At 39.0% G+C, this 11,736-nt stretch overlaps 1 protein-coding gene across 1 annotated transcript; it reads right to left on the bottom strand.

Moving 5' to 3' along the window:
- Nucleotides 1-363: 363 nt before the first annotated feature.
- On the bottom strand, nucleotides 364-9,304 carry LOC132546815 (mucin-2-like). Its single transcript, XM_060210530.1, has 3 exons — nucleotides 9,065-9,304; nucleotides 5,321-8,596; nucleotides 364-480 (listed from the first exon to the last, which is right to left on the bottom strand). The coding sequence occupies exons 1-3, from the start codon at nucleotides 9,302-9,304 to the stop codon at nucleotides 364-366; spliced, it is 3,633 nt and encodes a 1,210-aa protein (XP_060066513.1).
- Between the last annotated feature and the right edge of the window lie 2,432 nt (nucleotides 9,305-11,736).

Raw genomic sequence — 11,736 nt, 5'->3', positions numbered from 1 at the left:
AAAAATACAGTAAAGGCGTTTTTAAAATGGATGAGGATTCGTGGAAAGCATTTGTGTAGATGTATGATAAATAACAATTGCAAACGTTAATACTGATTTGTATAATCCAAGAGGCATGACCATTAGGGAAATGACTGTGCCGATATTTAAAAAACAGTAACTCAATAGGAAAATTCAATTATCTTACATGCATTCCTTTTCTATTCACTTTCGATTGCACAAAAGACCCTAACTACATTCACAGCTGAAATTTTACTATTAATCCTACCGTAACAAGGATGATTTTGAGGCGAAGTTTCTTTGTAAGAGCTGGTTGTAATCTCACTGAACAACATTCGGGAAATCGATGTAAGAACATAGATCTCAGTTCCCCAACAAGCAGAAGCCGGCCCTGTTGCTATAGGGATCAAACCACACGCCCTGTTTCTTCACTTGAGGTTGAAATGCCCGATCCTCTACCGGTACAACAACTTCGTAACACTTTTTAATGTCATTTGTTCATTTTATAAAATTATACTGAAATTAGAACGCATGTATTTAACATTTTAGAAAAGTCGCATATCAGCAGTATACTTTTTTATTTATTCTTTCTTTTTTTCTTTTTTTTTTCTTTTTAGATGTGAAATTTTCTGATTTAAACATAAATCTCAACGTTCTAAGTACACAGCGAGGAGTTACAGACAATTAAAACACTGACAATTAAAGATGAAAATCCCAGCACGACGTCGGTTCAGTAAGTACAATTCCTGCTAATGACAGAAGGGAAACAAGGAAAATCTAAAGAACGATCGATAAATGAAATTTCGTATATATATTTGCAATGTATAATCAAACAAAATTGTTTGCAGTTTTATAAAATGTCATAATTGAAGGAATGCGTTTTTTTTTTACGAAAGGTAAAAACAGTCTCGTATCTTTTGTTCCGAGCCTATTAAAAATCAAATGGGCTTTTCTCCAGCTGATAATAACTGAAACTATGAAGATCTAATTGTCTGGTTAATAGACATCTGATTCAATCAGACGTCATGAAATGGGATTGGAGGCTACGGTTAGTTTCTTTACGCCCATTATTCTTCACATTCGACTCAGATATATGAGCGTGTATCAGACATTGTAATACATATTCACATACAAATGCTCGATTTTAAATCCGTACAAGCGGCACTTACATCGTATCCAAGCGTTCAATGACGTTGCTTTAAAGTCGGAATAAAAACGATACGTAGTCAGCTCAGAATTATTTTCATTTAAAAAGTGAGTTGTGAGAATGGTTTTAGGGGTATACATTAAAACCTACATCATTAATTTCCTTTTATTATAATTACACATGAGGCGATTTATGTCAATGGAATAAGAGTTCTTATAACAAAACCAACAGAAGATTTGAATCTGACATTTTGATGACTACACGGTAAGTAAGTAAACAAGGCATTTGGTGAAAGTAGAGAAAAGACTAAATGACCAAACCCCAAGGAAAAGAACAAAACGAAAGGACAAGTAGTAATTATTTATGGTATTGGAACAGTCATGAAACCTCACAAGACTCTCCAAGTCCATTCTGAGGATAAAACACTTACAGAGAACGTCCTAGAAGGTGTTTGCGAAATCGGAATTATGAAGCATCATATATTCGGGGCCCGTCATAATGATTATCATCGACAGATCAATACATTGGCACCTACAGATCATTTTACACAATAACATCACAACATTTGAATGGGAAAAAAACCTATATCGACTATAAAGAAAAACAACCTATTCAGGTGCCTGGTCAAAGATATGCAACGAGTGTTAAATAAAGCATTGCCGAATTGACTACACTACTACTTGACCGATTCCTTACCATCTCGTCACACTATTTTCGACCTTAGTGTACATAGGATTATAGTGCAGCCGAAAACGTTGATCGATTCCTTACCATCTCGAACACCTCGTACGGCAGTGCTAGTACGCTCCACACTGGTCATTTGTCTGACGAAGGTAACCGTGTCATCAAAGCGCAATACTCAAATGTTCTACCGGTTGTGTTATAAGAACTTTTATTCTATTGAATTCATATGGCAAGAGTGATCGATATAAATGAACTTTGCAGGAAAACATTACCTTGCGCTCAAAATTTGCCTTTTATGTGGCCATAAATGACACAAAAAGACAATTCAATGCTTATGCATGTACTTACACATCTTCTCTATGTTGCTGTGTGTCCATCACAACGTGATTTGAACTATATGCAAACTTCTCTCATTCTAAAAGATTTCAGAGCTTGTCACTTGGTTTTATGTCAATGAAACTGAACACGTAGACTTGGGGTCTATTACCAACAACCTCCCACCTCTCTTCACTCACACACTCACACACGACCTGTCCTCCTTCCAACCTCATTATGAAAACTTCGACTTCAATAGATAATAAACTTATAGAGAAACAAAACGTGGAAACATATACCAGTTGTTTGATATTTTTCATATTTTTTGAGACACAGTTTGGTTTAAAGGATTTGTAAAAATACTGATAAATTACATGTGTCGTCAAATTTTAGTTTGGCCAACAGCAGAGGAAGCATTATAATGTATACTTTAATGATAAATAAGCTGTGACGTAATCAAACAATCATATACCATAACTCCATCATTGCCCTGAATCTCGTGGGCCTCCCGCATGATGTCCATCGATGTAGCTACCAGCTATGGGAAGGAGATTCTTTATCAACGAACATCAGCTGTTCCAAAAACGATATAATTTTTATCTCAATCATTTTAGTTGGCGTACATAGTTGTCGACTTGCAGGGTAAGGGGGGATAACTCGAAGAAAAATCCAATAATAAATTGAAAGTTTGGGGCTTACTTGTATATCAACTACTCTTCCATGGACATACACACACATCGAATCTAGAACACCTTGATGTTATATAGTGATGAAATTTAACAACAAATACATACACATGTTGGAGAAAATAGAATGTAAACACGATATTTGAAATATGATATCTCTTTGTGCTTATCATCTATATTTATTTGTGTGGCGTTTTGAACGTATGATAAAATATCAACAACACATATTTCGCTTAATTGGCTTCGTTTTATTGGTCATAATGATGCTCTGCATATCATTTGATCTAGTTTATGAGTATTGACAAGCGTTAAAGCTTACAAATAGGCGACATGAAAAGATTTTGTATATACACATGTATCTATAGAAGCTGCTGGCATTAATACCACTGTTATACAAGTATACTGACATGGTGTTACATGACATTGAAGGACTATCTGGTAATTTATATACATAAATAAATATCGTAAAACTATTATCCATATAAGTAAATAAACTAAATACGATTCTTTCAACGACGAACTTATTGTATAGTGTATAAAGATGCTTAGAGAGTCAGCTGCTTCCTTAAAACTTTCGATAAAACATATCAGTGTTTATATATCGATGCATCAATGATTATACATTACAACATTTTATTACATAATAAACATATCATCCTTCATTAGCATAATTTACCCTATATCGTCTCTTTCATTGGCTGTGCCAATCAGATATCGATTGTGATGTCATAATATGGACAATTACATAATGTCATGAACTGGAAATGGAGCAAAAATGTGTCTGCCTCCGTTTAATATCGTCTACCACGTTTTTACTTAAAAACATTGGAAAATAAGTTATATGTTTTTTTTTTGTTTTTGTTTTTGTTTTTTGTTTTTTTGTTTTTTTTTTTTTTTTTTTTGTTTTGTAAAACTCGTCTCAACTTTTCAAGTTTTGCTCTGCAAGTCTCAAAAAATAAAAAAAAAATTGAATTAAGAAAAAAACCCAAAACTTTCAAAACTCGTTTCATAAAATTTCATATAATGGGGAGTCATTTAAGACTATGTATACTTATATCGATACATACAGAATCGGTTACATGATATTTTATGAAATATTCCTATATAGATATTCTATAAACAATATAAAACATACTGGTAAAACTATATATTTTATCCAACATCTATCACGGCACATTCATATTGGTGTACCATTAACACTATCAGTAAAATCATTTTCCATTGTAATGCACCGTTATAAAAGATAGTACTACATTGCACATCTAATCAAGAATAATCTACCTGTATATCTATCAGTTCTACATGTAATGGTTTACATATATGATTTAGGTTTTGAAAGTTTGGATATATGTCCTTCATAATGCACTTCAAACCCCAACCAACCAATCAAATTTAAACAATGAGACATTAATCGGACAATGTGTGATGATGTCATCGCTAGGGTCGGACCAGCCGAATTAAAGAATGGACTAAACAGAAATATATGTTTTAAATTCAAATCTAATATAAATGATGTGTACTATGCACATACATTTTATACACTTACACACAAACATTTTACACACAATTATATTCCATTTATCCTGTCGTACACATAAAGTGTATCTCCACGTATACACAAAGTGTATCCTCGCGTATACATACAGTGTATCTCCACGTATACACAAAGTGTATCCTCGCGTATACATACAGTGTATCGGAATAATTCGCCCTTACGGAATTAGACAAGATAACGCACGTGCTTTTGTATCTCGACTTCGTATCCTATTCTTTACTTTTAATCGGACCAGCCGATTACTGCATGATGTAATCTTCTCTTCGGTAAAACAACTTGTTTATTGTATAAATGTAATTACTTTGGAAATGCATATTGACTGAATCTGTATATATGGATTATCGCGCCTCCTCCACAATAGAACCATCTCATTGGTTGTATCTTCTTGTGGCTTCTGAACATAAACTTCCACGTAAGCTTTAGCATACATATATATAGTCATCTATCTTGTTCATAGACTCAGTAAATAATTAAAATCTAAGCATCCTGTTTTCTTCCATTTTCTGCTAAGTATTCCAATTTTATTTGCTCATACGTGTTATGCATATCGTACACATACAAATTGCCTTGATCGCCAGGACCCATGTTCACGTTAACGTTGACGTCGTTAAGTATATACTGCCTCGAAAGTTGTCGGCGTTGACGAAGGTATATAAACAGCGCAATGACACATATAGCAGCGACAACGAAAAAACCAACGAGAACTCCAATTACGATAGGCATTACTCTTGGTTTGTCAGAATTGTGTTTTAATGGATTTACAACAGCACCTGTTGAAATATTCATGCTGTCAGTAATCCCTGTAGCATTATTGTCGAACTGTGTTGTTATAAAATAATTATACGTCGATAAATCAGATGGAGATGTTTGAACTTTTGTCGGGGTTGTTGTTGTTGTTGATGATGTTGTTCTTGTTGTTGTTGACGTATTTACTGTTGTTTTGTTAGCAATCAAAGTTGAAGCAACTAGTGATGTTGGCTTAGATGTAGTCCGAGTGATATCAGAGGTGACAGATGGTGGTTTAGTTGTTGTCATCAGATTTGTTGTCGAGGTCAGCGGCGACGTAATTGGGGATGTGGCTGATTTTGTTTCTGAATATGTTGTTTGTGTTGCAGTCGGGAATTTCGATAACGTTGTAACTGGGAGTTTGGTTTGCTTTGTTTTAGGGCTTGCTGTTACTATTGTAATTGGAGATGTCGACGGCGATTTAGGTTTAGTTTTGGTTGACTTCGTCAATGGTTTTGTTTTCAGAGTTGTAGGTCTTGTTGTTGGTAACATTATCGTTGTGGTGGTGTCTGTAGTGGTAGTCGTTTTGGTCGGGTTTGTTGTTAACGACGGCATTGGTGTCTTGGTAGTTGTTGGTACTGTGGTCGGGAATGTGTTTAGAGTTGTGGTCGGGGTTGTGGTCGGGGTTGTGGTGGGTGTTGTGGTAGGTGTTGTGGTTGGTGTTGTAGTCGTGGTTGCGGTCGGGGTTGTGGTTGGCGTTGTGGTTTGGGTTGTGGTTGTGGCTTGGGTTGTGGTTGGTGTTATGGTTTGAGTTGTGATTGAGGTTGGTGTTGTGGTCGTGGTTGCAGTCGGGGTTGTGGTTGGTGGTGTTGTTGGTGTTGTGGTTGGGGTTGTGGTAGGTGTTGTGGTTGGTGTTGTGGTCGGTGTTGTGGTAGGTGTTGTGGTAGGTGTTGTGGTTGGTGTTGTGGTCGGGGTTGTGGTTGGTGTTGTGGTTGGTTTTGTGGTAAGTGTTGTGGTTGGTGTTTGGGTCAGTGTTGTGGTAGGTGTTGTGGTTGGTGTTGTGGTCGTGGTTGTGGTTGGGGTTGTGGTTGGTGTTGTTGTAGGTGTTGTTGTAGGTGTTGTTGTAGGTGTTGTGGTAGGTGTTGTGGTTGGTGTTGTGATTGGTGTTGTGGTAGGTGTTGTGGTTGGTGTTGTGGTTGGTGTTGTTGTAGGTGTTGTTGTAGGTGTTGTGGTTGGTGTTGTTGTAGGTGTTGTTGTAGGTGTTGTGGTAGGTGTTGTGGTTGGTGTTGTGGTTGGTGTTGTGGTAGGTGTTGTGGTAGATGTAGTGGTGGGTGTTGTGGTTGGTGTTGTGGTATGTGTTGTGGTAGGTGTTGTGGTTGGTGTTGTTGTTTGTGTTGTTGTATGTGTTGTTGTTTGTGTTGTTGTATGTGTTGTTGTAGGTGTTGTTGTTGGTGTTGTTGTAGGTGTTGTTGTAGGTGTTGTGGTAGGTGTTGTGGTTGGTGTTGTTGTAGGTGTTGTAGCTGATGTTGTTGTAGGTGTTGTTGTAGGTGTTGTTGTATGTGTTGTGGTAGGTGTTGTGGTTGGTGTTGTGGTAGGTGTAGTGGTGGGTGTTGTGGTTAGTGTTGTGGTTGGTGTTGTTTTAGGTGTTGTTGTTGGTGTTGTGGTTGGTGTTGTTGTAGGTGTTGTGGTTGTTGTTGTGGTAGGTGTTGTGGTTGGTGTTGTAGATGGTGTTGTTGTAGGTGTTGTGGTAGGTGTTGTGGTTGGTGTTGTGGTTGGTGTTGTGGTAATAGTAGTGGTGGGTGTTGTGGTTGGTGTTGTGGTTGGTGTTGTTGTAGGTGTTGTGGTAGGTGTAGTGGTGGGTGTTGTGGTTGGTTTTGTGGTAGGTGTTGTTGTAGGTGTTGTGGTTGGGGTTGTAGTAGGTGTTGTGGTTGGTGTTGTGGTCGGGGTTGTGGTTGGTGTTGTGGTTGGTGATGTGGTTGGCGTTGTGGTCGGGGTTGTGGTAGGCGTTGTGGTCGGGGTTGTGGTTGGTGTTGTGGTTGGTGTTGTGGTTAGTGTTGTGGTTTGTGTCGTAGTCGGGGTTGTGGTAGGTGTTGTGGTTGGCGTTGTGGTTGGGGTTGTGGTTGGTGTTGTGGTTGGTGTTGTGGTCGGGGTTGTGGTTGGTGTTGTGGTGGGGGTTGTGGTTGGGGTTGTGGTAGGTGTTGTGGTTGGTTTTGTGGTTGGTGTTGTGGTTGGCGTTGTGGTCGGGATTGTGGTAGGTGTTGTGGTAGGTGTTGTGGTAGGTGTTGTGGTTGGGGTTGTGGTAGGCGTTGTAGTTGGTGTTGTAGTTGGTGTTGTGGTGGGTGTTGTAGTTGGTGTTGTGGTAGGTGTTGTTGTTGGTGTTGTGGTCGGGGTTGTGGTCAGGGTTGTGGTTGGTGTTGGGGTGGGGGTTGTGGTTGGGGTTGTGGTAGGTGTTGTGGTTTGTGTTGTGGTTGGTGTTTTGGTTGGTTTTGTGGTTGGTGTTGTGGTTGGCGTTGTGGTCGGGGTTGTGGTAGGTGTTGTGGTTGGTGTTGTGGTCGGGGTTGTGGTTGGTGTTGTGGTTGGTGTTGTGGTCGGTGTTGTGGTTGGTGTTGGGGTGGGGGTTGTGGTTGGGGTAGGTGTTGTGGTTGGTGTTGTGGTAGGTGTTGTAGTTGGTGTCGTGGTGGGTGTTGTAGTTGGTGTTGTGGTCGGGGTTGTGGTAGGTGTTGTGGTTGATGTTGTGGTCGGTTTGGTTGGTGTTGTTGGTGTTGGTGTCGGGTGGAGTTGTTGTAGGTGTTGGGTGGTTGTGGTAGGTGTTGTTGTTTGGGTTGTGGTAGGTGTTGTGGTCGGGGTTGTGGTAGGTGTTGTGGTTGGTATTGTAGTCGGGGTTGTGGTTGGTGTTGTGGTAGGTGTTGTAGTTGGTGTCGTGGTGGGTGTTGTAGTTGGTGTTGTGGTCGGGGTTGTGGTTGGTGTTGTGGTTGGTGTTGTGGTCGGGGCTTTGGTTGGTGTTGTGGTCGGGGGTTTGGTTGGTGTCGTGGTCGGGGTTGTTGTAGGTGTTGTGGTGGTTGTGGTAGGTGTTGTTGTTTGGGTTGTGGTAGGTGTTGTGATCGGGGTTGTGGTAGGTGTTGTGGTTGGTATTGTAGTCGGGGTTGTGGTTGGTGTTGCGGTCGGTGTTGTGGTCGGTTTTGTGGTTACGGTCGAGGTTGCCGAAGTTGTTGGCGTTGTGGTTGAAGTTACGGTAGACGTTGTGGTAGGTGTGGTTGTGATTGTTTTCACATTTGTTTTCGAGGTAGCTTTTGTTTTCGTCAGTGTTGTTTGTGATGTTGATAACAATTTCGAGGCTGCAGTTGACATTGTCATTGACCTAGTTGGCAGCGGTGTTGTGGCTGATGAGTCTGCATGTCGTTTATATCTTCTAATGCTCCATACCATAACGTCATCGATTGCTAGGCTACTGTTCTGTATCTGGCCATGAGGTACAAACCCAACCTACAGTAAATATACAGATATCAGTAAAAACAATGAAAACATGGACTTCATCCTCAAGGGATACAGAGTACGTGTACTCTTATTGTTTTCGTTCCTTAAGACAAACTGCAAGCCTTACACCCATGATAGAGCTTGAACACTACTCAATTACAAGTGTACTGACTGACGATAATTAGGAGATAGCTCAAGAAACCGTTCGGCTGTTTTGTTGTAGAGACAGAGCATTCCGCTGTGTTTTTTCAAGTTACCAATATTACATTATACCCTGTCCATAGTAATAATTGTCATTCGTTGTATACCGCCGGATACTGAACATTTTGTCATGATTTGTTAGATTTGTCCTCATCGTATATATTATCGTACATTGCCTGTTTAAAATTACCCAGCCCCAGCCCCCAACCCCATCACCATCCACAACTCCCACTCCCATTCTCTGGCCCACGCTCCTCCACAGAAAAATAATCTTACCTGAAATGGGCTATTAGCGTGAAACGATACTACAATGGTCCTCCATCTGCTGGTTCGGAGTTGCCTCCCTTTTGAAAACCATAACCTTGTTGTAGAATTCTTAAGAGCAAGTAGCTCCAGATGGGCGTTGGGTTGTCTGCAGATGTAAGAAAACTGAATACATACGGTGCCTGGGTTGATGGTAGGACTCCGCAGAATGCTATTCGTACCATTCGAAAGAACGATGTCACCTGGTGCCATGTGGTAACCTGTTAATAGATAAAAGATGTATCTCAAGGCGTTTTCAATAAATTTTTGACCATACAACTTAATCGCAAGACCACGGACAAGTTTGCTAAAATGATATTAGGTATATACGTGTATTATATACATACAGAAAATTAATCAAATCAAGAATATTATTGCCTGATGGAAATTAAAAGAAAACGAATTTGTTTAATGACTGACACTAATATCAACTTTTCGCAAGTATAATTTGGAATCGATCTCTAGCAACCAATCAGTAATTTGTAGTAATCAATAATCAATACAAATTACTTGTCTTGAAGAAATATCAGTGTAACCATATACCATTTTCTGAGTGACTCCTCTTCCATGGAACAGTATCGTCGTTCCGACCGTTCTCTGACTCGTACCCACACATAGAATTCTCAAAATCACATGATTGTTCAAGTATCGTGTGTTCTTTAGAAATACCGCAGACAGCAGTGGGCAGAGGCTCGATATCTGTCTTCTGTGACGCTAGATTATTTGAAGATTTTATGCAGGGAATTATTTCTGAAAGTAAAACAATTCTTGTTTTTAATGTGTAAGATGTCTTCGCAGGTTTGTATAACTATAAAACATACGTACATTGTTATTTGTTATTTTGTTTTTCATACCTAATAGGTATCTGACTTATCCGTTTGACTAAGTAAATCAGTTGAATACGGATGTTACGAAACTGCTTTACTTATATTCAAAGCTTAGAGTCAGGTAACGTTATTTCTGGTAAGTTGAAATCTTCTTTGAATCATATGTATGGGATACAGCATCATTGTATGATTAGAGAAAGACAAAACAACTGTATAACAGGCTTTTTCGTTCAATCTGAGAAATCTTTTCATTACATTTGCATCATTTGCCTATCCCTTCCTTTTCTAATTACATGTAAACGTAGCCTTTCGTAGTCTTGGTAAATGTAGGCTTTCTTATTCTTACTAAATTTAGCCTTTTTTAATCTTTGTAAATGTGACCTTTCTTTGTCGTTGTAAATGTGATATTTCTTAGTCTTTGTAAATGTGGCCTTTCTAAGTCTTTGTAAATGTGGCCTTTTTAAGTCTTTGTAAATGTGGCCTTTCTTAGTCTTTGTAAATGAGGCCTTTCCAAGTCTTTGTAAATGTGGCCTTTCTAAGTCTTTGTAAATGTGGCCTTTCTAAGTCTTTGTAAATGTGGCCTTTCTTAGTCTTTGTAAATCTGGCCTTTCTAAGTCTTTGTAAATGAGGCCTTTCCAAGTCTTTGTAAATGTGGCCTTTTTAAGTCTTTGTAAATGTGGCCTTTCTTAGTCTTTGTAAATGTGGCCTTTCTTAGTCTTTGTAAATGTGGCCTTTCCAAGTCTTTGTAAATGTGGCCTTTCCAAGTCTTTGTAAATGTGGCCTTTCTTAGTCTTTGTAAATGTGGCCTTTCTTAGTCTTTGTAAATGTGGCCTTTCCAAGTCTTTGTAAATGTGGCCTTTCTAAGTCTTTGTAAATGTGGCCTTTCTTAGTCTTTGTAAATGTGGCTTTTCTTAGTCTTTGTAAATATGGCCTTTCTTAGTCTTAGTAAATGTGGCTGTAGTGTCCATGATAATCTTATAATTAAGTTCCGGATATTGTAACCCGGTTCCGGATCCTTTGTATAAATTAGATACTAGGGGTATCAATAGGGGTCTAGGTATTGACTTGTTTTTTGTACTTGCAATATGGCGGCATATACAGTAAAGTTCCAGACTACAGAGAAGTGTTAATCCTGTTTGTAGATCACAACATGAAATCCTACAACTGGCGACGAGGATACAGAGAATAAGGGTAAAATGGGTAAAGGTTAGATAGTACAGAATCGCCTAAACAACCATTCTGATACGGATTTTTCTCATTTTCCCCAAACCACGTGTCCGGCCTATCACGTAAACAAACGAGAAATGGCAAGTCTTCCCAATTTCCCACATTTCAGTATCCACGATGATGGATCAACGGCTGTTAGGTGGAAAAAGTGGCTTGATAGACTTGAAAATTTGTTGGTAGCCATGGATATAACCGATTTCGCCCGAAGAAAAGCGTTACTATTACATTACGCAGGCGAGGATGTTCACGAAATATTCTCAACATTAACCCTGACGGCCGCAGTACAGGTAGGAGATGTAGATGATGTGTATTCTCAAGCAAAATCCGCACTTGAAACGTACTTTATTCCAAAGAGAAATAAAGAATATGACATTTATCAGTTCCGTCAAGCTAAACAAAGTGATGGCGAAGGTATCAACACGTATGTCACAAAGTTAAGAAAACTTGCTGAATACTGTGAATTCACGGAAACGGAATGAGAAATAAAATCCCAAGTGATACAGTCATGTTCCTCTGCACGTTTGAGACGACGAGCTTTGAGAGAAGAGCTTACATTGGATAATCTCATTAAACTAGCGAGGTCTCTAGAAC

This window comes from Ylistrum balloti, unplaced genomic scaffold, assembly GCF_031769215.1.
Source record: "Ylistrum balloti isolate Yb309-2 unplaced genomic scaffold, AGI_CSIRO_Ybal_v1 Utg369916, whole genome shotgun sequence".
NCBI classification, from domain to species: Eukaryota; Metazoa; Mollusca; class Bivalvia; order Pectinida; family Pectinidae; genus Ylistrum; species Ylistrum balloti.
Note: the sequence above shows the minus strand (reverse complement) of the source record. Positions and strands in the feature narration are given on the sequence as shown.

Excerpts from the sequence above, each read along its gene's own strand:
- LOC132546815 (XM_060210530.1), bottom strand. The coding sequence starts at position 9,304 with ATGGCACCAGGTGACATCGTTCTTTCGAATGGTACGAATAGCATTCTG. Across the intron at positions 8,597-9,064 it reads ACGCTAATAGCCCATTTCAG|GTTGGGTTTGTACCTCATGG; the intron begins GTAAGATTATTT and ends TATTTACTGTAG. Across the intron at positions 481-5,320 it reads TGATTGCTAACAAAACAACA|TGTTACGAAGTTGTTGTACC; the intron begins GTAAATACGTCA and ends GACATTAAAAAG.